The 26,083-nt window shown below is 42.3% G+C and overlaps 1 protein-coding gene across 9 annotated transcripts in view; it reads left to right on the top strand.

Annotated features, from left to right (window-relative positions):
- LOC111557341 (syncytin-1-like) overlaps positions 1-23,693 on the top strand; it is a 141,162-nt gene extending 117,469 nt beyond the window's left edge. For 2 of the 9 annotated variants that reach the window (XM_045052307.1, XM_045052305.1), the window contains 3 exons: positions 7,032-7,244; positions 7,348-7,538; positions 13,554-16,034. In XM_045052307.1, the coding sequence (XP_044908242.1) occupies positions 13,904-15,643 (1,740 nt within the window). In that variant the 5' untranslated portion in view covers positions 7,032-7,244; positions 7,348-7,538; positions 13,554-13,903 and the 3' untranslated portion in view covers positions 15,644-16,034. The other 7 variants (XR_006594162.1, XR_006594163.1, XR_006594161.1 and 4 more) reach the window with 7 other exon arrangements.
- The last annotated feature ends 2,390 nt before the right edge of the window (positions 23,694-26,083 follow it).

The following is a 26,083-nucleotide window of genomic DNA, read 5'->3' as shown; positions in this document are numbered from 1 at the left end:
CTATGTCTTTTGGTTGGCACATTTAATCCATTTACATTCAGTGTTATTATAGAAAGATACGGGTTTAGAGTCATTGTGATGTCTGTATGTTTTATGCTTGTAGTGATGTCTCTGGGACTTTGTCTCACAGGGTCCCCCTTAGGATCTCTTGTAGGGCTGGTTTAGTGGTGACAAATTCCTTCAGTTTTTGTTTGTTTGGGAAGACCTTTATCTCTCCTTCTATTCTAAATGACAGACTTGCTGGATAAAGGATTCTCGGCTGCATATTTTTTCTGTCTAGCACCCTGAAAATCTCGTGCCAATTCTTTCTGGCCTGCCAAGTTTCAAAAGAGAGATCAGTCACGAGTCTTATAGGTCTCCCTTTATATGTGAGGGCACGTTTACCCCTTGCTGCTTTCAGAATTTTCTCTTTATCCTTGTATTTTGCCAGTTTCACTATGATACGTCGTGCAGAAGATTGATTCAAGTTACGTCTGAAGGGAGTTCTCTGTGCCTCTTGGATTTCAATGCCTTTTTCCTTCCCCAGTTCAGGGAAGTTCTCAGCTATTATTTCTTCAAGTACCCCTTCAGCACCTTTCCCTCTCTCTTCCTCCTCTGGGATACCAATTATGCGTATATTATTTCTTTTTAGTGTATCACTTAGTTCTCTAATTTTCCCCTCATACTCCTGGATTTTTTTTATCTCTCTTTTTCTCAGCTTCCTCTTTTTCCATAACTTTATCTTCTAGTTCACCTATTCTCTCCTCTGCCTCTTCAAGCCGAGCTGTGGTGGTTTCCATTTTGTTATGCATTTCGTTTAAAGCGTTTTTCAGCTCCTCGTGACTGTCCCTGGTCCCTTGATCTCTGTAGCAAGAGATTCTCTGCTGTCCTGTATACTGTTTTCAAGCCCAGCGATTAATTTTATGACTATTATTCTAAATTCACTTTCTGTTATATTGTTTAAATCCTTTTTGATCAGCTCATTAGCTGTTGTTATTTCCTGGAGATTCTTCTGAGGGGAATTCTTCAGCTTGGTCATTTTGGATAGTCCCTGGCGTGGTGAGGACCTGCAGGGCACTTCCCCTGTGCTGTGGTGTATAACTGGAGTTGGTGGGCGGAGCCGCAGTCAGACCTGATGTCTGCTCCCAGCCCACCGCTGGGGCCACATTCAGACTGGTGTGTGCCTTCTCTTCCCCTCTCCTAGGGGCGGGATTCACTGTGGGGTGGCGTGGCCCGTCTGGGCTACTTGCACACTGCCAGGCTTGTGATGCTGGGGATCTGGCGTATTAGCTGGGGTGGGTAGGCAAGGTGCACGGGGGCAGGAGGGGCAGGCTTAGCTCACTTCTCCTTAGGTGATCCACTTCAGGAGGGGCCCTGTGGCAGCAGGAGGGAGTCAGATCCGCTGCTGGAGGTTTAGCTCCGCAGAAGCGCAGAGTTGGGTGTTTGCGCCGAGCGAGCAAGTTCCCTGGCAGGAACTGGTTCTCTTTGGGATTTTGGCTGGGGGATGGGCAGGGGAGATGGCGCTGGTGAGCGCCTTTGTTCCCCGCCAAACTGAGCTCTGTCGTCCAGGGGCTCAGCAGCTCTCCCTCCCTTTGTCCTCCAGCCTTCCCGCTTTCCGAGCAGAGCTGTTAACTTATGACCTCCCAGACGCTAAGTCGCGCTTGCTGTCAGAACACAGTCTGTCAGGCCCCTCCGCTTTTGCCAGCCAGACTAGGGGGCTCTGCTTGGCCAGCAAGCCGCCCCTCCGCCCCAGCTCCCTCCCACCAGTCCGTGGAGCGCGCACCGCCTCGCCGCCCTTCCTACCCTCTTCCATGGGCCTCTTGTCTGCGCTTGGCTCCGGAGACTCCATTCTGCTAATCCTCTGGCGGTTTTCTGCGTTATTTAGGCAGGTGTAGGTGGAATCTAAGTGATCAGCAGGACGCGCGGTGAGCCCAGCGTCCTCCTACGCCACCATCTTCCCTCCTCCCCCCAATCTCTTCTAATAGAACTATCCTCTCGATAAATATATTCTATCCCTACTGTCCTCTTTGCTGATCTTTAAACCTATTGGTGTCATTTCCGGTTTATGGTTTTTCCACACCTTAATACTCTTTCAGAAATGTTTTTTGCAAGACTATATGGCTGACACTTCATTCAGGTCTAAGTTTAAGGCTGATTCTGACTGTCCATCTTCATTCTACCCCTTTAATCTGACTCCCTGACTTCGCTTGGTATTGTGAATAAAACTGTTTAACAACTGGCAGAAAGAAAGAAAAAAAGAAAGAACACTGATATGTAGTATTTGCTGATTTCCATGGTGTAAATATTTCCATAATGGCTAATGTCACCTACCAACATGACCTTATTGAATGAATATTTGGAAGAAATAGACACAATCAGTTTTCACAAGCAGATGCAAGCCTTCAGAATATCACTGGACTACTACTGGTTAAGAACTTTACTCACCTACTAACTTAATTAATGTTTTATCTAATACCCATTATTAGTAAGGCATAGAGCTTGGGGATCTCTTACCAGGTCTATGGTGACATAAACATAGAATCAGAGGGAATCAGATGATGTTCAGACATTGTAAAACCATAATAATTGTTTACAGTCCTATAAATTTGTTTTCTAATTCAAAAATTCCATTCACTTATTTGAATCTTTTGTATATAAATAGAAATGGTTTTAAGAAAAACAGCCACAGAGAATCAATCTATAAGGAAATATATTAATAAAATACAGATATCTTTTTTTTTCCTGGAAAAACAAATCTCAAACTTAACCACAGCTATTCCAAACATAAGGTAAAATATTTTTCCAAAATGTACATGTTTGTAGATCTGGGATGTCATTCCTCTTCATAGTGTGAACATAAAACACTATGTAAATAAAAAGAAATCAAAACTCTCTTTAATTGCAAATGCTTTGTGTTTTATGAATAGAACCCTAGAGTGTTGTAGCTGAAAGATTTTCTTTTCCAGAAATTTTCAGTACAATTCCCTCATTTTACAGTTGAGAAGACAGACCCCTGGAGATCAGGGCTGATTAAGATACATTGCTTGATTGCAGCAGAATTAGGACTTAAATTACAACTAAGGGCCCATTCCTGACACCAGGGATGAAATTATTCCTGTGAAATGGCTCTTCCTTATACAGCTCCCTAAAAGTACTCAAACTATCTTGTGTTTGATTCAAAGAAACTCTTCTACTTTCTAAGGGCAAGTCATTAACTTGCCAAGTATTTGGCTGTCTTTCTTATTTCCTATATGGGAACAAAAATGGGTTTGTTTTTCGGACAGAAAGGAAATGACTTGTGTTTAACTAAAAACATGCTTTGTGAAGATGATGTTGACAATTTATTAGCTATAAGCTATAGTAATTTGAACTGGGGAAAAGATGTTTAAATTAAACAAGAAGTTCCAGCTAACCTCCAGGAAAAACATAATCAAGGTAATAAAACATTGAAATCAGATGATTCAGATGATCTATAATTCATTCATATACGAACTATGCAGTTAGTGCCATCTGCATGGGTAGTACTGAGGTACATGATAATGTTATGATACTTCCCTGTATTTACATGTTTTGTAGTCTAATCCTCTTGAATTTGAACATGTTTCTAAGCAACACAAAATGGAAGAAGTGATAGGACACTGCTAGTTGTGAGAGTTCTGGGCTTAAGCTTGGCAATATCTGCTTTTGCACTTTGGGGACAGTGTACCATCATGCACAAAATTCAACTACTCTAAGACGATGATGCTGTGAAAAGCCCAGCCTAATCACATGGAGAGAGCTCATGGAGGGGAATACAAGCCTCAGTTAATAGCTTTAGCTGAGCTTCTAACCAAGAGACAGTTTCACTTTGCCCTCACCTTATAACTGAGGGTATCTAGGAGTTGAGCCTGGCACCAGTCAAAGTAGCCTAACTGATGCCAAGTAAAGGGGAGATAATCTGTTCCCCTATAGCCCTGGCCAAGTTACAGGATTGTGAACAAATAAATAAAATTATTGTTGTCTTAAGACACTAAATTCTGGGGTGTTTTTGTACACAGCGACAGGTGACAAGAGAAATTTAAAAACCTGGTCTTTGATTGCCAAAACCCTCTTACCTAAAGATCATAAAGAGAATAGACCCATAAGCAGTGCAGATGAGTAGACATTCACCTATTGAAGATAGCCAGAGAGAGTTATATGGTTGTTTAGTTTTTACCTAGGAAACTAAATTTTAACTCTAGACAGACCACTGTACTGTTTTTTTTTTTTTTAATGTTTATTTAGTTTTGAGGGAGAGAGAGAGAGAGAGAGAGAGAGAGAGAGAGAGAGAGAGAGAGAGAAGCAGAGAAAGAGTCAGACACAGAATCTGAAGCAGGCTCCAGGCTCTGAGCTGTCAGCACAGGGCCCTACATGGGGCTCAAATCCATGAACTGTGAGATCATGACTTGAGCTGAAGTCAGATGCTTAACCGACTGACCAAATCCATGAACTGTGAGATCATGACTTGAGCTGAAGTCAGATGCTTAACCGACTGACCCATCCAGGCGCCCACAAGGAGATTATATTTGGTAGAATGTGGAATATTGAGAACACTTTCCACTTCAGCGTAAAAATGAAACTATTACCCTGCTTCTGTGATATTTTAAATTCTATTTTGCCAAAAACTGAAAAGAAATTTTATTCATGACCTTCAATTTATTTTCTTTTTTGAAATGGAAAACAATGGTAACACTTCACTATTGTCCTCAGAGGAGCCATAGTCAATAACGGTTTAAGTGTAGTTTCCAGTTTGATGTGAATGCAATTCAAGATATTTCATTAGAAAAAAGTATTATAAGAGCTAGCATGGTTGATTTATGCTGCATGGTTTTATCATGCAAAAATAGAGATTTACTTCAGTTCAAATCTGGTAATAATAATGAATTTATTGTTTACTATATTTGTAACTGTAATAAGATAATAGGCTGCATCCCCAGCAGGATTATAATTTCTACCATACGCCCCTATAGCACATTTAGATATGACACTCAACTGCATTTCCAATCAGCTTCACAGATGAGTTTGCTTCCAGAAAAGCACATGCATTCAATTTAATTTTTAGTAATCTGTGCCTTCATGAATTCCAATAAAATCCAGTTAACAACAACAACAAAATTCTCTGTGAAGTATGATGTTGTTAACTGTCATACATTAAAATATACTTTCATATGAAGAATTTTTGGCAGAATTATTATCATTTTTTATTTTGGTACTTTGACCCATTGTACATATTCACAGAAATTTTACTTATCACCACCAAGAATGTGTTTGATACATCGGGCACTGGGTTTGCTTCATTATTTTAAATAATTCCTTTAAAAGCTTTACAATTTCACAAAACTGTTTATTTGAAATGTGACATTGCTGCTGTCACCCTCCTTGAGATACTGAAATCTGTCAAGCAGCTTATATATGTGCTGTTTTAATTTTCTCGATTTATATTTCCTTTTCTTTGAAAAATATGTAAGATGAACATTTTATTACTAAACTCTAACCTGAATTTTGGTCTTCGGTCTATTTTTTTTAATCTTTTTTTCCCTTGCAGGGAACTCAAAGTTCAAAGATCATATTAAAACTTAAGCAATATTTTTCATCAACAACTTTGCCTCCCCAAAATTTATATTAGAGATCAAAAAATGAAAGGGTGAATCTATAAAGAAATACTAATATTTAAGTGGATCTTTAGTATAAGTTTTTAAATGAAATCAATATTAAAGATAATTTGTCCCCATGGCAGGAATATGTGGGCCATTCTGGACCATAATGAGTGGTTTGATCAAGTAAAATCTTTATGCATTTTCTGTCGAGATTCACTTGTGCTGTGTTTCTATGAAATCCACACATTTCAAGTAGAATTAGAAGGAAATATCAGCTAGAAATCCTCAGCAAATCCCTTTGTTTTTAGGGTCAAAGTATTATGTACATAATATAGACAATCCACAGATAGGTTCTTTGCCTCAATAGTGGTAAACTGGGCAAAAGTGCCAGGCAGAAGCTTAAGGAAAGAAGGTATGCATCATCAAGACCCAAAGATTGCTTTTAAAACCTGACATGCTATTAAGTTTTATGAGATTACAGTTCAGAGTACATACTGAGATTAAATGTTCATTATTATAGTCATTAGGAAATATAAAGGACTGATGGGAAATGTAAATGTAGATGGAAAGGATAAAGATGTTCTAAGAGATATTTTACAATTTTTTTCCTCTTTCATACCACTTTAGAATCTGAATGGTTTTTCTAGAGGAGAGAGTAGAGCACAACTAGGTTCATACTCATTGAATCAGATCATGATAGAAAATGTGTCCTTGTGCCAAAAATACTAATTCTTTCATCTGCATTTTTAAACAACTTATGGCATTTTTTGTCTTCTACATTTGTGTCATTATGTATCAAAAATAGCAAGTTTATATAAAGTGAAAATATATTTATTTTTGAATCAGGTATGATTGTCTTCCTAGCTAATAGGCTGAGAAGCAAATATATATTTAATTCTGTTAATTTTTATAAGAATTTCCAACTCTTAATCTTAAAAGTAATATTTGAAAATTAATAATTTTCCTAACTTCTGAAATACAGAATTTAGTCATGTAAAGATTAAGCAGATCCATTTTCTGCAGCTTGGGAGAGTGACTACATTAAATGACTTCCTGATTGAAAAAAAAATTAAAAAAGGGGCACTTGGGTGGCTCAGTTGGTTGAGCAACCGACTTAGGCTCAGGATATTATCTCACAGTTTGTGAGTTTGAGCCCCGCGTTGGGCTCTGTACTGACAGCTCAGAGCCTGGAGCCTGCTTTGGATTCTGTGTCTCCCTCTCTCTCTGACCCTCCCCTGCTCACGCTCTGTGTCTCTCTGTCTCTCAATAATAAATAAACATTAAAAAAAATAAAAAATAAATAAAAAATAAAAACGTTTGATAAAATATTTTAAAAGCCTTTTAAAAGTCAATGTTGAGCTGCTAAGATATTAAAAACAACTCATCCTTAAGGGCATTTGCTAAGAGTGATCTTAAATTTTACTTTTTGTTCCCAAGATATAGGGAGAAGGACAAAGAGAAGAAGCCCAAGAGCCGCCCTTTCCACAGAAGAGAATCTAATAGCAGACAAACTCACTCCTATAGCTGGGACACTAAAAACCTATAGCTTACATGAAAAGGAACAAGAAATAAGCCTGCTTCTTTAAGAATATAAGTGCTGAAAGCAGATCTGAGACAAAATAAAACTTCTGTGATAATTCATAACCACAGGTCAGTTCTCCAATGGAATACGTTTATCCTAACTGGTCTAAAAAATACTAAATAAACAAAAACTCAAGCTGAGATTTCAGTTTAAAGTATCTCTACTTTATAGTGTCCTAGGAACCTAAGAAAAAGCAAATTGAGATCCGATTTGGGGAAGCCTGTCTTCAAGCCAGGTTTCAAAGAATCTTCACAGGAAAAAAAAAAAATTCCAAGGAATAAGAACGTCGCATGAGACTCATGAACGATGGGGCACCTGTGTGGCTCAGTTGGTTACGCAACTGACTTTTGATTTTGGCTCAGGTATGATCTCACAGTTCCTGAGTTACAGCCCTGCATCCGGCTCTGTGCTGACAGTGGGGATCCTGCTTGAGACTTTCCCTCCCTCAGTCTCTGCTCCTCCCTTGCTTGTGCTGCTGATCTCGCTCTCTCACACACACAAAAAAAATAATAAACGTAAAGAAAAAAAGAAAGAAGAGAAAGAAAAACTCATGAACCAGAAGAGAAAAAAATATACTGATTTTTAGAGCCAATGGGGAACACAAAAACCAGACAGCTTAGTAAAAACACACATATTATTCAGAGACTTGGATATCAAACAAAGCATAAATTAAAAAAGAAAAAGAAAAGACACCAAACACTAGCTATACTCAAGTAACATGATTTTTCATCTAGGAAACACAAGAGACACTACAGGTTAATTATTAAGCTACTGAAAGAATTTACCATTATTGCTGATTTTAAAATTGTTATTAAAGAAGACCTTGCATTAAAAAAAAAAAAAAAACTAGTTAGGGGGATAGGATGGTGTCAAGAAACAGAACATGTTCATATGACAAAAATGGCTTTGAGGAGAGTGGAGAAAATGAGTTTCTGTAAATAATGATGAGATAATTACTTTTCCACAAAATTGAGTCCTTGCCTCAAATCACATGCAAATAAATTCTGGGTCATTTCATCAAAATGAAAGTCAACCAACTGGATGTTGCCGCTTGGCTTTGGCTTTGGCCTCTGGTGGTTCGTTTTTGGGGTCTCTCGAACTTTGGGCATTACATTTGGGAGCTCGTCCGGGATACCCCCAAACCCACCAGACCCCCAAGTCAACGGGTCATTCCTGAGACCGATCGGTAAGTGAGCCGGCTCTGTCCGTTTCTGTTTGTTCATTTCTGGCTCTCCCGCACGGGATCTGTATCAGTGACTGACACAGCCCTGGCGGACGCGCTATAGGGCAGTCAGTCGGGACCAGTAGGAGACGTCCTCTGGAACCCATCTGGGGCACCATTTTGGCCCATCGGAACTTTTTGTTCGGGTTACGGACACCCGTTCCTTATCTGGTCCCTTCACCAGGGCACTTTCTGTTTGCCGCCGCGCTTGCGATTAAACGTGTCTCCTCTCCTCTGCAGGTATATCCGGCTCACTCCCGGAACATTAACTAACTTAACCCATCTACTTCTTCCTACACAGACTATGGGACAGAACCAGAGTACACCTCTCTCCCTTCTTCTGGCTAATTTCACGGATGTCCAGCTAGAGGCCATAACCTAAGCCTGGACATCCGCCGGCCGAGACTTATCACTTTCTGCCGGTCTGAGTGGCCCACTTTTGGGGTGGGCTGGCCTACCAAGGGCACTTTTTGTTTGCCTATAATTGCTAAGGTCAAGGCCAGAACCCTCCTGCCAGGAAAGGAAGGCCACCCAGACCAGGTTCCCTATATCCTCGTCTGGCAGGATCTTGTTGAAAACCCTCCACCCTGGATGTCCCCCTTCTTTTCCTCAGGGTCCTGTAAGATTCTCGCAGCCCACTCCATGTACCCAACCAGGCCGTGGACCCCCTCGGCGCCCCTATGTCCCATATTGCCCGACAGTCAGGACCTACTATCCCTAGACCCTCCACCCTATCATCCCCCTCCCCTCGCACCCCAGGCCCTACCCGCAGCGGCCGCCCCACCAGTCGCCCCGCTGGTTGCCCCCCAAGGGGAACCAGGAGGACGGGAAGTGGCCGCTGCGCCGGGACCAGGGAGGCAAGGGGCAGCAGCCGCGCCGAGCCCTATTGAAAATGAAACCAACTGCGAAGGGCCAGCCGGCCGACCTCCTGGGCGCACCCAGCGTGAGGCAAGCTCTCGCCTCCCCGACTCCACTGTGGTCCTACCCCTGCGGGAAATAGGACCCCCGATGAAACGGGCAACCCCCGACTCCAGTATTGGCCCTTCTCTACCAGCGACCTTTATAATTGGAAAACCCAAAATGCTCGGTTTTCTGATAACCCTAAAGATCTCATAGCCCTCCTAGAGGGCATAATGTTCACCCACCAACCTACCTGGGATGACTGCCAACAGCTTTTGCGAATCCTGTTCACCACGGATTCAACTTGAAGCGCGGAAGCTGGTTCCCGGGGAAGATGGTCGACCCACTGTTAACCCTGACCTCATTAATGCAGCATTTCCCCTGACTCGGCCTGATTGGGACTACAACGCAGCAGAAGGTAGGGGACGACTGCTCATTTATCGCCAGACTCTAATGGCGGGTCTCCGGGCTGCAGCAAGCAAGCCCACTAATTTGGCCAAGGTATACTCGGTAATACAAGGTAAAACAGAGAGCCCTGCAACCTTTTTAGAAAGATTAATGGAAGCCTTTAGGCAGTACACCCCCATGGACCCCGAGGCCCCCCGAAAATCAGGCCGCAGTTGTGATGTCTTTTGTAAACCAGGCTGCCTCTGACATCAAAAAGAAACTCCAAAAATTAGAGGATCTAGAAGGAAAACAGATCCAGTACCTACTCCGCATTGGTCAGTGGGTATATAATAATCGGGATGCTCCAGAGGATAAACAGCTCAAAGCCACCAGGGAAATGACTAAAGTCTTAGCCACCATAGTTCAGAAAGATCAAGGGCCCACAGGAGAACAGAAAACTCGCCCCCCCAGGCGCCCCCTAGACAAAGACCAATGCGCCTACTGTAAAGAAAAAGGACATTGGATTCGTGACTGTCCCAAAAAGAAACAACTGCGCTCGGGATCAGAGCCGTGGCAAACCAAAGTGGCCCCCATCCTATTTACCCAGGACTCAGAATAGGGAAGACGGGGCTCAGACCCCCTCCCCGAGCCCAGGATAATCCTACAAGTGGAGGGGACTCCTGTGCAATTCCTTGTGGACACAGGAGCACAGCATTCAGTACTCACTAGCCCTCATGGAAAAATCTCTGATAAGTCCTCCTGGGTCCAGGGAGCTACAGGAACTAAAAAATATCCTTGGACCACCCAACGAACCGTGGATCTAGGGACAGGAAGGGTAACCCATTCCTTTTTGGTTATTCCAGATAGTCCCTGCCCCTTGCTGGGAAGAGATCTCCTCAAGAAAATGGGAGCTCAAATTCACTTTCAGCCCGGAGGGCCTAAAGTAACTGACTCCCAGGACCAACCTATCTCGGTCCTCACCATACAACTGGAAAATGAATATCGGCTTCACCAAACTCCACCCCTCCCAGAACAGGATATTGGCTACTGGCTCCACTGGTGTCCCGAAGCCTGGGCAGAAACCGGGGGAATGGGGCTAGCAAAACATCACCTGGCTCTATTCATAGAAGTCAAGTCAGGGGGCGACCCCGTGAGGGTCAAGCAATACCCCATGTCAGCAGAGGCCAGGCTGGGCATCACCCCACACATCCGCCGTCTCCTCGACGTCGGAATCCTTACCATGCCATTCGGCGTGGAATACCCCTTTGTTGCCTGTGCGCAAACCTAACAGCGGAGATTACCGGCCAGTGCAAGACCTAAGAGAGGTCAACAAACGGGTTATGGACATTCACCCTACCGTGCCCAACCCTTATACTCTTCTCAGTACCCTCAGCCCAGACAAACAATGGTACACTGCCCTTGATTTAAAAGATGCCTTTTTCAGCCTGCCTTTGGCCCCCAAGAGCCAAGACATCTTTGCGTTCGAATGGGCGGACCCGGAAAGAGGCATAAATGGACAACTCACCTGGACCCGACTTCCACAAGGATTTAAAAATTCCCCCACCCTATTTGATGAAGCCCTCCACGAAGATTTAAGTAAGTACCGGAAATTAAACCCAAATGTGTCTCTCCTACAATATGTAGATGACCTCCTTATTGCAGCTGAGACCTGAGAAGCCTGTCTCGTGGGGACGAAAAACCTCCTACAGACGCTGGGGAACCTAGGGTACTGCGCATCCGCTAAGAAGGCCCAAATCTGCAAACCTGAGGTAATATATCTGGGGTACCTGCTAAAAAAAGGACAAAGATGGCTTACTGATGCCCGGAAAGAGACTGTCCTCCGCATTCAGCGACCCATCACACCTCGACAGGTGAGAGAATTCCTGCGGTCTGTGGGATTCTGCCGGTTATGGATCCCAGGTTTTGCTGAAATGGCCAAACCCCTTTATGCAGTCTCTAAAAACCAACCATCATTTGAATGGTCTGCGGAAGCTGAGCAGGCATTTCAACAGATAAAGAGAGCCTTCCTATCGGCCCCAGCTCTAGGACTGCCCGATATCTCTAAGCCTTTCCACTTATATGTGGACAAACATAAAGGCATAGCCAAGGCAGTGCTAACCCAGCATCTAGGTCCATGGCCCAGACCAGTGGCCTACCTCTCAAAAAAACTGGACCCTGTAGCCGCAGGATGGCCCCCTTGTCTCTGGATAATAGCGGCTACAGCCCTAATGGTTAAAGATGCCGATAAGCTGTCCCTAGGCCAAGAGTTACATGTCACCACACCCCACGACATCGAAGGAGTGCTCAAGCAGCCCCCCGATAGGTGGATGAGCAATGCCCGGATGGTCCACTATCAGGGACTCCTGTTAGATCCCTTGTGGATCACATACACCCCTCCCCGAACTCTAAACCCGGCCTTGCTGCTACCTGACCCTGACCTGGACTCCCCGCTCCATGACTGCGCCGACATCCTAGCTCAGATCCGTGGAATAAGGGAAGATCTACAGGACCGGCCTTTACCGGATGCTGAGGTCACCTGGTTCACTGATGGAAGCAGCTTCGTCCATCAAGGACAGAGGTATGCAGGGGCAGCAGTGACATCTGAGACTGAAGTAATATGGGCAGAGGCTCTGCCCCCAGGGACTTCTGCCCAAAGGGCAGAACTGATTGCCTTGAAAAAGCATTAAAAATGGGGCAGGACCACAAAGTGACTGTATATACAGACAGCCGGTATGCCTTTGCCACAGCCCATATACATGGACAATATACCGTGAGAGGGGACTACTCACTGCTGAAGGCAAAGATATCAAAAATAGAGAGGAAATTCTGGTCCTATTGGTCGCTATTTGGGCCCCTAAGAAACTGGCCATAGTACATTGCCCGGGTCACCAAAAAATAACTGATCCAATCTCTCCAGGAAATAACCTAGCTGACCAAACTGCACGCCAGGTAGCACAAAAACCCATCCCAGTATTACCTGCGCAGCTACCAGACCCAGGGCCCCGAGATTTACCCCCACAGCCTGAATACTCAGAAGATGATCTTATCTGGATACGCAGGCTCCCAATGACCCGAGTTACAGATGGATGGTGGCGGGACTCCAGAGACCGCCTTATCCTTCCCGAAAAATTGGGCCACACAATCCTGACAAAAATACACCACTCTACCCACTTGGGGCCCCGAAGGCTTCAAGATCTCATCAGACAATCCAAACTAGTGTTAAGAAACATCTCTGACCAGACAGAAAGAGTTGTGACAGCCTGTTCTGCATGTCGACTCCAGAATGTGCACCCACACATCACAGTCCAAGGCCACCGTAAAAGAGGAACCCTACAGGGAGCCCACTGGGAAGTGGACTTCACCGAGGTAAAGCCCGGCAAATACGGCTATAAATACTTACTAGTGTTCGTAGACACCTTTTCAGAATGGACCGAAGCCTTTCCAACCAAGAAGGAAACGGCGCAGATTGTAGCCAAAAAGATCCTAGAAGAAATCCTGCCCAGGTATGGTTTTCCAGTAATGATAGGGTCAGACAATGGGCCTGCATTCGTCTCTAAGGTAAGTCAGGGATTGGCTTCCGTACATGGGGCAGATTGGAAATTACATTGTGCCTACCGGCCCCAAAGCTCAGGACAAGTAGAAAGAATGAATAGAACATTAAAAGAGACCCTTACTAAATTGACTATGGAGACTGGTGCTAATTGGGTAGAATTACTCCCCTACGCTCTGTACAGGGCTCGCAACTCCCGTACAAGTTGGGCCTTACACCCTATGAAATCATGTTTGGCAAACCCCCACCTATCATACCTAATCTTAAGTCAAACCTCATTTAATTAGACCAAGATAACAGCCTCTTGTCTTCTCTCAGGGCTCTACAGAGAGTTCATGAGGCCGTGTGGCCTAAACTAAGAGAACTGTATGAGACGGGGCCCCCACCCACTCCCCATCAGTATCGTCCAGGAGACTGGATCCTCGTCAAGCGACACCGGCAGGAGAACCTTGAACCCAGATGGAAGGGACCTTACCAAATCATCCTGACAACTCCCACCGCCATCAAGGTAGATAACCTCCCTACCTGGATTCACCACACCCACATTAAGCCTGTGGACGACCCGCTGTCTGACCTCGTGGGACACATTGATAGAAATACTACTTGGACTGTAGACCGGAGTAAGAAAAACCCCCTCAAACTAACCTTGCGCCGTGCCTCCCCCAGACATGTTCCAGATAGTGACCCTTGTCCTACTAGCCCTCAACCTCAAACTCCTGGAGGGAGGACTAAATGCCCCCGTTGACAAACAGAGATTGTTACAAGCTCTGTATGGAAAGCCCTGTGATTGCAGAGGTGGCGTAGTTAGCACCATTGCCCTGCCACATAGTAAAAGAATAGTAGCTGGCTCTGTAGGAAGAGGGGGTCTACAGCGAAGCTACACTCAAACCCAAGACTGTGGGACCACAACCGCTTACTTAACCCAGACCTATGACACCACCGGACTCCAACAACAGCAGTGGTTATGTGTTAACAAACCCAAACCCCTGCCCCCTATGACAAAATGCCCTTGCTCCACTTTCCAAGAGTCGATGCACAGCTCTTGTTATGACTCCTATCAACAATGTATAGGGCCAGATAACTCCACCACCTACTTTACGGCCATCCTACAAAGTAACAGGGCAGCAATAGCCAGTGATAACAATATGCAACTTCAAGCTGGCTGCTCTGGCTCAATTGGAGCCGCCATCTGCTGGAACCCCCGAGCCCCCATACATGTGTCTGACGGTGGAGGACCCCAAGACGCTGTTAGACAGATTGAAACGCAAACGAGGCTTAAGGACCTCGCAGAACATATGTATCCACAGCTTAATTACCACCCCCTAGTTCTCCCTAGGCACAGCCCTTACGAGTTAGACCCTCAGACAATGTCTATCCTAGAAATCACTTTCTCACTCTTAAACATCTCTAACCCGACTCTAGCCCAAGATTGTTGGCTTTGCCTACCCCAGCAAACTCCCCGACCCATCGCCATCCCCACTGAAGTTGATATCCACATAACCAATGACTGCTTTCCCTCTTCCCTACCTGACCCCTTCCCCGTTCAATTCATTAGCCCGTTCAATGCCTCTTGCTTTATAAATAACCTTACCTCCCAGAATAACAGCATAGATGTAGGGATCATATCTCTTGCCCAATGCCACCAATACATCACTATCAACTCCCCCTTATGTAGTACCAACACCACCGTTTTCGTCTGCGGAAATAACCTAGCCTACACCTATCTTCCCCACAATTGGACTGGAGTATGCATCCTGGCCACTCTGCTACCAGATATCGACTTAGTCGCAGGAAAAACCCCCATGCCCATCCCTAGTCTGGACTTTGTAGCTGGCAGATCCAAACGAGCTGTGGCTGTTATCCCCCTCCTGGTAGGCCTAGGAATTACAGGCGCATTAACTACCAGGACAGCAGGATTAGGAGTCTCCATACACTCCTATCTGCGACTCTCTCGTCAACTAATTGACAATGTCGAAGCCTTGTCAGGGACAATCCAGGATCTGCAAGATCAGCTAGATTCCCTAGCAGAAGTGGTGTTACAGAATAGAAGAGGGTTGGATCTGCTAACCGCAGAACAAGGCGGCATCTGCTTAGCCCTACAAGAAAAATGTTGCTTTTATGCCAATAAATCAGGAATAGTTCGGACCAAAATCAAACAGCTCCAAGAGGACCTCGCACGCCGACGAAAAGAACTAGCCGAAAACCCACTGTGGTCAGGACTCCACGGGTTTCTCCCCTACCTTCTTCCCCTTTTGGCCCCCCTACTATGCCTCCTCCTCCTTTTTACCCTTGGCTCTCTTATGATCAACAAAATAATAGACTTTATCAGGGACAGACTAAACACCATTCAGATTATGGTCCTTAGGCCACAGTATCAGCCCCTAGACATGGAAAGTGAGCTTGATTAGGTAATACTGTAGGACCCAAGATTGGTTCCTCAGGTACTTGAGAAAGGGGGGGAAGGGGAGGCCTAGGCAAACTGAAACTTAACCAGCTTGTTCCGCTTCTATACAATTGCTTGGCGCACCCGCGTATTCCTGACCAATCGTTAAGATACCCGTACCCCTAGTTGTGGTATGATCTAAAGGCGGGAACCAATCCAATTCTGCTAAGTGTTCAAATTTAAATATCAACCAATTGCAGCTCTGTAACTGTGAAAAATCCCTGCTTTCCCCATAACTTGTCTGTACCTGTCTATAAAAGGGCTGTAAAAACTTCACTCGGGGCCTCTTAGCGTCACCGGCAACGAGTGCGCGGAGGACTGGGTTCGAACCTGCAATAAACGACCCTTGCCGCTTGTCTTTGGCTCTGGACTCTGGTGGTTCGTTTTGGGGGTCTCTCGAACTTTGGGCGTTACATTAGGAGATTCTCAAGCAGCTAAATTTTCTAGATGCCAAGTGGATCCTGCTAATCAGAGGACTTTGTTCAGCAGAAGCTTTATTGTTCTTTTTGGCTGTTTTTCTCTGGTCAAACCAAATGGGTGGAGAAGTGCATCTTTTTTGTCTGCCTTGGCTAGCCTTACAAGTAGCTTACTATAAATTCATTTTTTTATGCTTTCATTTTTTGAGAGAGAGAGAGAGAGAGACAGTGTGAGCCCAGGAGGGGCAGAGAGAGGCGGAACGAGGATTCAAAGTGGGCTCTCATGCTGACAGCAGGGAGCCCAGTGCTGCTTGAACTCATGAACTCACAAACCCTGAGATCACGACCTGAGCTAAAATACTATGCTCAACGGATTGAGCCACCCAGGTGCCCCTATAAATTCCTTTTTGTCTGTCAGATAGACTTTTCAGTACTTTATAAGGACTTAATTATCAAGAGTTGGATATACCTCATGGTCCAATCCAGTTCAAGCCTTAATCTTCCCAATCGTCTCTCTCTCTCTCTCTCTCTCTCTCTCTCTGTCTCTCACTGCAAATTTACTAAAGTGTATATTACATATAATAAAACTCACCCCACATTTTAAGTGTACAGATTACTAAGTTTAGGTAACTGTGTGCAGTTTTGTAAGCATGATCACGATACATTACAAAACATTTACATTACCTCAGAAAGTTGCCTCGGGCCTCTTTGAAATGAATTCCCTTTCTCAATTCCCAGACCCAAGCAGTACTGATCTGCTCTCTATCATAAACATTGCCTTTTCCAGAATTTCATATAAATGGGACCATACAGAATATAATGTTTTACCACCTTCACTTAACAAAGGTTTTGAAATTCGCCTAAGTTGTGTGTATCAATAGTTTGCTTCTTTTCAGCCTACAAAGGTCCACCACCACCAACCTAGCTCTCTAGGCTGTTAGGAGCTTGCCACCAGTGTTCCAGCTGGGCCAGTCCCCATCCTCTGAGGAGGTAACATCATCCTGACTTCACTCCCAGTCACAAGATCGATCAGCATCCATCCACAGACAAGACACCACTGAGAAAAATCCCAGAACCCAGGGATAAGACTGAAGCACCCCCCTGCACAGCAGACACCAAGACAGACCATATGATAAGGGTAAGAGAAGTGGCTCCACTCTGGCCCCGTCGTCCCTCCCCCAAACCGGGGCGCAGCTCTGCCTCAAGGCTGCTCTGGACCTACCTCGTCACAAGGGGTTAAAGAGAACCAGAGGTGGACATCCTGTTTCCCCAGCGCTGCAGGACGCTTCCCAGGGGCCCACTGGGTCTCGCCTGGGACGGAATCACTGAGGGAATGGGCGGGAGCTGACGATGGTGGGGGTGGGGCTTACAGCGGCCAGAGCCCAGAGCGTACTTACAGCTGTGCCTGGGCAGAGATCCCAGCAGGTGTCTCTGCTGGTCATCCCTTTTCCCCAGGGAGCTTGGTTGGCAGAGTTCTGCCTAATTCAGGTCTCTAGTCAGGGCCGTAGCAACTCGTTTTACTGCTGCCCCTTGGCAGGGAAGCAGATTTGGATCCTCTAATCCTACCCATCCCGGAAGTCTGGCCAGAAAACCTGGGCAGTTGCAGAGCAAAGCCAGGCCCGCCCTCTTGCCCAACTGTTGAGCACGGTCTCTGGTCCCACATAACCTGGGAACCTGAACAGCGACCCTGGGCAGCCTTGGAACACAGCCCGCTGTACCACCAAACCGTGGAGCCGTCCACAGCCTACCCAGCAGAGGAGCCCAGCCTATGAAGGTATGTTGGTAGAAATGTTGGTTGATACAACCAATTTGTAAAACCATGTGGCAGTTTCTTTAAAAGTTAACCATATACCTCTATGTGTGCCAGCCATTCTACTACTATGTATGTACTAAAGAGAAAGTATAGTTTCCATAAATACTTGTACATAAATGTTCATAACAGCTTTTTTCCTTGTAATTGCCAAAAACTAGAAAGAGCCCAAATATCCATTAACTGATAAATGGGTTAACAAATTGAGGTATAGCCATAAAATGCATTAAGTCACTAATAAAAAATAATGAACTAACTGGAAAGAACTCTAAAGGATCTGATATTTTACTGCATTTGCCAGCTAACAAGCTAGAGTCTCCCGGGTCAGAGACAAAGGACTTTCTTATGCACAACATTAGCAATAGCAGAGTAGCACAGTTCCCTTAGCGCCGGTTCCCTTAGCGCCGATTCCCTTAGCGCCGATTCAAGCAGGACAATGTGAAGATGGCGGATGCAATACAGTATGTTACAGAACAATGACCTCAAGCTCAGGGACTCAAGTATTTTATACTAGGCAATAAGCCTGCTTAACCTTACCCTGTAGGAAGGCAATATCTTTATCATACTGGACAATACACAAACCTGCCCTTTGCTCTGGAGGGAGACTCGCTATCTTCCAAGTCTCTCCTCTATTCAAATATCCCTGCAAAGATAATCCAGAACAAAAGCAGTTGGTGACTCTGCTCACAAGACATGTAGAAAACATGGGAGACCCATGGAGGATTATCTCCCAATAGTAATAACATGGATGCATCTTTAAAAAAAAGAATACGCTATGGGGCACCTAAGTGGCTCAGTCGGTTGAGTGTCCCACTTCAGCTCAGGTCATGATCTTGCAGTTGGTGAGTTGGAGCCCCACATAGGGCTCTGTGCTGACAGCTCAGAGCCTGGAGCCTGCTTCAGATTCTGTGTGTCCCTCTCTCTCTGTCCCTCTCCCGTTTGCACTCTCTCTTGCTCTTTTTGAAAAATAAAGAAAAACATTAAAAGAAATTTTTTAAAATATGCTGAATGAATGAAGCCAGACCAAAAAAAAGGGGGGGGGGGCATAGAGGGCATTGCATAGTGTATCATTTTATTTGTAAAGAATTATAGAAAATGCAAACTAATATATGGAAGCAGAAAGCAGGTCAATGGTTGCCAGGGGATGAAGAAGGAGGGTAGGGAGGGATTACAGAAAGGCAGAGAAGCTTTTGGGAGTGAAGAATATCACAAATACGCTGATTTAGTGACGCATTCACTGGTGTATACCTATGTGAAAACACAAAATTATACTCTATAAATTAGTTTATTATATGTAAACTTTACCCCAATAGTGTTGTAAAAGAACACGCAGAAGTCATTCGCTGTCTTTACTTCCTTTTAAATATTTGTGAAAATAAAGAGTAATAAAATTCCTGTCTGCTCTAAAATTCCTTGAATCTACTATCAAATTGCATATGGGGCTGACACAGGAATCTGCTCATTGCTTGTACATTTAGTAAATTATCTCTCACTTCACTTAATTAATACATGGATTTTCAAGACATTTAAATTTATAATGAGCGAGGAGGCTGAAAATTTAATGATATTAGAGTTGATGATTTGTAATGGAGTTTCTGAATTCTATTCTACATTTACCTAAAACAAGTTTATCATCCTTTGTCCCTGAGTTAAAGTCTGTAATCTCTGACAATTTCAAGGAAAAACAAAAACAAAAACTCCTAAGAGGTAATGGAAGCATACTTGAGGAAACGCATTTAACTGAATTAAGATAGATAAAAATAACTTTAGAATTTGACAGTAATTTGAAGATTAAGTCCAAAGTTCTTTTTTACAGTTTAGGAAAGTGAGACCCAGAGAACTGACATTTGCCAAAGGGAAAGTAACTTTGGTAGTTACAGAGTAAGGATTAGAGCTCAGAAGTTCTGATTCCTAGGTCAATATTATCTCCATTATACAAAGTTTCTACTCCTGGTAATAATATGTATATCTTCATTTTTAGGAATACATTCTTCTGTATTCCTCCCTAAATGAAAACAAGGCAATTACATTGCTTGAAAAAAAATACTCCTCACATAGTAATTCAGAAAATCAGTTCAGGTGGTGTAAAGAACAACTTATTTTTCTACCCAAACAGTAATTGAGATCAAAGTGTTCTCACGGTAGCTTATTTACTTCTGTGACACTAATTGCGAGCAAAGAGAGCATGATTAAAGTGGACCTAAAAAATACGTTAGTTATTAAGTAGTTAACCTGTCTTCCAATCTCTTTTTTAAAATGTTTTCTTAACAATTTTATAAAAGGCACCATTGACTCCTTGACATGCCACATAATTTTTTCTTGCAGGATATATTGCCCAAGAACATATGTACACACACAGATACAAGAGTTAAAAAACATTTGGACTTTGATGGCTCTACAAATTACCTTGCATTTTAGCAGAAAATCACTTATTGGAAGCCTTTTGTTTGGCATGGTTTTTCTTAAACCAACAAACACGACACTGTTAAGTGGACCTTAACAGATGGAGCAGATGGAGGAGCGACAGAAGCAATAAGGGAAAGCAGGAGGGGAAGCCAAAGAGTCCTGGAGGCAAGAAAGAAATGCTGAGGACTATTTCTAGTTTGGGGCTCTTTATTATATTTTTATCAACTTTCATTTACACATCTAACTTACAACTCAACTCAGGATTTTGTCAGAAGGTACCGACGTAGCTTAATAACTCACTTTTACCTTATCAAGGAGGCTTCATTGTTTTACAGTCTAATGATTGAGGAGCCATGAGCAAGTGTGTTCAGCTTGTTAAGGATTTTAAGACCAGGTTTTAGGGATCCACATAAAATAGTACATTCCTTATTATTGGGAGAATTCTGATGTACACCATCTGTTTCTCCCTTTATAGCTATAGGTATTTTATGTCTGGAACCCATTCCTTTATACATGGTATCATCCTCTTAGCCATTTATGTGTCCTAAAACTGGGGAAATAGTTTGCCTTTTGGAATAGAAGTCTAGACAAACTAATATCTGCTGGCATTAATTTCTTTGTGGAATGCCAAGGACTACCACATGAATCTCAGGTATAAATGAACTCCATAGGGAAAGGATTGTTCTGATGTTAAAAATGTGCGAGTTATTTTACATTGAATTATTATATAACTAAAACATAATTTCAGAAATCATTAATCAAGGCATAGGGCTTTTTTTTTTTGGTCATTGTTGTTATTTGAGCTTTATTTATTTTGCTTTATGTTTTAGATGATAAAAAAAGTTTGAAAGATATATTTTGAAAACATAACCCAGTTGTCCTTCAATGTTCAAACATTATTACCATGGCTAATTTTTAAAAACGTGGTCAAATTAGCACCACCCAGATATAGCAGAAATCAGAATTTCAGATTTTGTTCCAATGTTGGCAATGATGCTGTAAGTAACCCTAATATGTACATTTTCATCTGTTCTCAATAGTTAATAGTCTGTTTTTCCACTTTTGCTAAATAGAAGTATATTTTAGTTTATGACACATTTCCTGTAAAGTAGTTTGGCCAGTTGAAGAATGCAAGATGAGGATGACAAAGTAAAGATAATTATGACTAAGAGTGAGAATGAGGAAATTCTAACAATTCAAAGGGAATTCATTTACTCATCAGTTCTGAAAAGGAATACCTTCATACATTTTGTGTGTGTGTGTGTGTGTGTGTGTGTGTGTGTGTGTGTTTGTGTAAAGCCAGTGGTGGTCAAAAAAGCCTACCACACTGCCACTAATTATCTTAATATAAGCATGGTTTATTGATCTGAATCAATTTGGACATGGATTGTTAGCCTTGTAATAGTGGCCAGCTTACCAGAATGTCCACTAGACTCATTGTCACATTGCCAAGAACAAAAGAAAGTGAAAGAATGGGGCAGAGAATGAGTAACATTTGAAGCCAGCATCTGCAGAGTTGGATGGATATCACTAGTTGTCTGTACATCAAGGATGATTATTTGGAAGGAAGCAGAATGAAGGCAAAGGAGCACATAAAAAGAGGTGTAGGGGCACAAAAAAAAAAAACCCAATTTTATTGGCATAAGCAGTATCATAGAATGCATAGGCCTAGGAAGTTAACATCCGAGACCTGAGATTGAATCTCGCTCTGACACTTATAAAATAACACTGAGGAACTTTGTATTTATGTAAATACATATTGGCAATTATCATTATTTTCCTTAAGGGGCTCTGCCTTTTAGTTAATGAAATATATTTATTCAGGATTAAAATAATGTAGTAATGCTGACATGAAATTAATTTGTAAGTCAAAACCTGGTTTCTACTTCCAATCTACTAAAACGGTAGGTGGATCAAAGTTTGAACATCAGCTAACAAAGACTGCAAAGTAATGTCAGAATGCCTTGATCATTTCAATTAATTAACCAAAAAAAAAATTTATTCAAAACTAGTGTGTACTTGGCATCATTACAAGGAAGGAACAATTATATTTCTACGTTTTATCCCAATTGGAAATAATCATGCTTCTTCATGCAGATGAGACATTTTTTTAAAAAGTCTTGTCCATTTGGGGCGCCTGGGTGGCGCAGTCGGTTAAGCATCCGACTTCAGCCAGGTCACGATCTCGCGGTCCGTGAGTTCGAGCCCCGCGTCGGGCTCTGGGCTGATGGCTCAGAGCTTGGAGCCTGTTTCCGATTCTGTGTCTCCCTCTCTCTCTGCCCCTCCCCCGTTCATGCTCTGTCTCTCTCTGTTCCAAAAATAAATAAACGTTGAAAAAAAAAATTAAAAAAAAAAAGTCTTGTCCATTAAACATGTCATTTATAGAAGTATTTCTTTTTTATAGCTTTTCTTTAAATAAAAGGAAATTGTAAAATCCTTTATGTTGTTCAGTTCATTAATTATGGATAATTTGCCCTTCTGACCACTTTTACTTTCTGGAAACAAAAATAAATGCTTCCCTATATCAATTTAGAGGACAGAAGAAAAGCTTAGTTCGCAATGTAGATTCTTCTAAAATTTTCCCCATAAGTGTGATTTACACATTCTAAAATTAAATTCTTTCAGGCCAAGTTACACAATGATGCTACTAAGTACAAAAATGAGATTACACTAAGAGCTCTAATGGTATTTTAGAGAGTTCACAAGTTCTGTCATGACTGCTTTATTACATACATTAATTCAAGATTATTTTACCCACTTGGGAAGCTCATTCCCTTTTAACATATGTTTCTGATTCAGCCGTAACGCCACACTGACCAAGCCAATGGACTCTTCATTGATGCTTTACAAGATCCTAAATATCAAAGCTGCATTGGGGCGCCTGGGTGGCTCAGTCGGTTAAGCGTCGGACTTCAGCCCAGGTCACGATCTCGCGGTCCATGAGTTCAAGCCCCGCGTCGGGCTCTGGGCTGATGGCTCAGAGCCTGGAGCCTGCTTCTGATTCTGTGTCTCCCTCTCTCTCTGCCCCTCCCCCGTTCATGCTCTGTCTCTGTCTCAAAAATAAATAAACGTTAAAAAAATTTTTTAAAAAAAAGCTGCATCTACCACAAATCAGTAAAAATTACTAATTTTATCAGAAAGAATTATTTTGTTTATTAAGTGAATATTTAATACTTTCTGTCAGCACTTTTTAAGTTCTGGGAGCTGTTAGAGTTATGAAGAAGAATTAAACACTGACCTTACTCTTAAAGTTTTAAAGTTATTTTGTTGCTTGGTTTGCTTTTATTTCATTTTAATTGTTCGTTTGTTTTTGTTTGTTTGACAGAAAGAGTGCGCAAACAGAAGAGGGGCAGAAAGAGAAGGAGAGAGAGATCCCAAGTATGCTCAGTGCTGTCAGCACAGAGCCTGACACTGGGCTTGAACTCACGAACCATGAGACCATGACCTGAGTTGAAATCAAGAGTGGGCTACTTAACGGACTGAGTCACCCAGGCACTGCCCCCCTCCCCCTGCTTTTTTTATTTTTAGAGAAAGAGAGAGAAAGTGAGTGGAAGCAGGGGCAAAGGTGGGGGGAGGGACAGAGGCACAAGGAGTGAGAGAGAATCCCAAGCAGGCTCCAAGCCCAGCCCGGAGCCTGATGTGGGGCTCTCTATCTCACAACCCTGAGATCTTGACCTGAGCCGAAATAAAAAGTCAACCTATTAACCAACTGAAACACCCAGGTTCCGCAGTTGGTTTGCTTTTAGAGGCTAGTGGATACGAAGCTCATCTTTACAACACAGTTGATAAGAGCAATAGAAATGCTTTGCATAAGGCACTAGGTGTCACAATATTGGGGTGGTAGATACTTCCTCATTGGAGATATAGGGTTGAGAAGTATTTTTAAAGCATACTTACAATATGTAAGTATAGTCTTATAACTACCACTTATTCTCTGCTTATATGAGCTCAACTTTTTTAGTAGACTGGGGGTAGGGGAAATGTGGAGATGTAGGTCAAAATGTACAAAGTTTCAGTTATGCAGGATGAGTAAGTTCTCATACCTAATGTACAGAGGGGTTACTATAGTTAATAATCCTGTATTGTGTACTTGAAATTTGCTAATAGAGTTGATCTTAAATGTTGTCATTACCAGAACAACAAAAACAAAGGTAATTATGTGAGGTGATGAATAATGTAATTAGCTTGATTGTGATAATCACTTAACAATGTGTACCTATATGAAAATATCACATTGTACACCTTAAGTATATATCATTTTTATTTGTCAATTATACTTTAATAAAACTGAAAAAAATTAAAAAACTGAAAGTGGATACAAAAATTATTCTACAAAACCCTTTTTTTTTTTAAAAAAAAAAAGTACACTTTGCAAAGGAAAAACAACTGAGACACAGAGAAATTAAGAAAATTTCTCAAGTGTACACAACTAATAAAGGGCACAGCCGATGGCTAACCCATTCTGCAAAGCCGTTTGAATATTCATTCTTCTCTGAATAGTCAGCAGTGCCTTTGAGAAACCAAAGATCCCAACAGTTCTCAGGTCAAATGGGATCAAAGCAGTGGATGAATAGAAAAAAAGCTTATTTGTACATTCCTCCTGGTCTTGTAATTAACACAGTCGCTCATCTTTATTACTTGGAAAATGTAGCAAATGTGTTGACTTGGCAAAACAGGAGTATGACACAGAGAAGCTCAGCTTTTTGTTGCTTTTATTTGCTTTTGTGTATGTTGCTTTTGTTGCTTTTTTGATGTTTGTTAATCAAATGAAAGTGAATTTATGGTCCACAGAAATATTTTAAGCATCAGTAAAAAACAATTCTAAGATAGACTCAGATCCTACTTTATTCCTACTCTGTTAAGGTAAATAAAAATTATTCTGAACTGTTCTAAAAGAATTGTGATACCAATATATTTTTCTCTCAGCATACCCAACAGGCAAGTCAGACTCATAAAAAACAAGACTGTGGGCCGATCCATTTTTATACTAATTTATAAGATTTATTAAATGCCAACCACACTAACATTATTAAGGGAAATCAAAAGTACTGAAATAAAACCCTTTTGTTAAGGAGAATAAAGAAATAGCTCTTCAAAGTACAACTTAGAATCCTTATTTATTAAATCAGTAAAACAAATGGAAAATAAGCAATGGTGTATGTTCATTAATTCTATGGAACAAAGTACACATTGAGGTTTACACTAAAATCTAATTTAAGGATAACACATTTGATTCTTGTACTCAACATGATAGGTTTATTTTAGACTATAAATTACTCTTTAATGATATCTGGTATCTTTACAGTTGAGGGTTTTGATACTGTTTAAAAAAAAGAATCTTTATCAAGTGCATTGGAAACCCTCCTGAAATTCTACGTATAATGAGATGGCACATAGTACCATGCATGAGGAATAAAAAAAGGTGTTTTTTCAAATCTACTCCTTCAAGTATGTAGAAAAGCATACATCTTCCTCAAAGTTATGGCATCCCCTTAATTCTTCCACACCTTGTTAGGTTGGCATATCATGTGGCCAATTTTTAAAGAGAAGACTTGGAATCTTCACTCTCTTGTACATATACCACAGTGTGTTTGAGTATAACAAGAGAGTATCATTAGTCTGTAAGAAGACAATATGTGTGTGTGCTTTTATTTTTAAAATTTTTATTATTTTTAAAATGTTTATTCATTTATTTGGAAAGAGACAGAGAGTGTGTGTGTGCATGAGCTGGGGAGGGGCAGAGAGAGAGGAAGACAGAAAATCCCAAGCAGTC

This window comes from Felis catus, chromosome A2 (genome assembly GCF_018350175.1).
Source record: "Felis catus isolate Fca126 chromosome A2, F.catus_Fca126_mat1.0, whole genome shotgun sequence".
Lineage (NCBI taxonomy): Eukaryota > Metazoa > Chordata > Mammalia > Carnivora > Felidae > Felis > Felis catus.
This window is presented reverse-complemented; position numbering and strand designations above follow the sequence as displayed.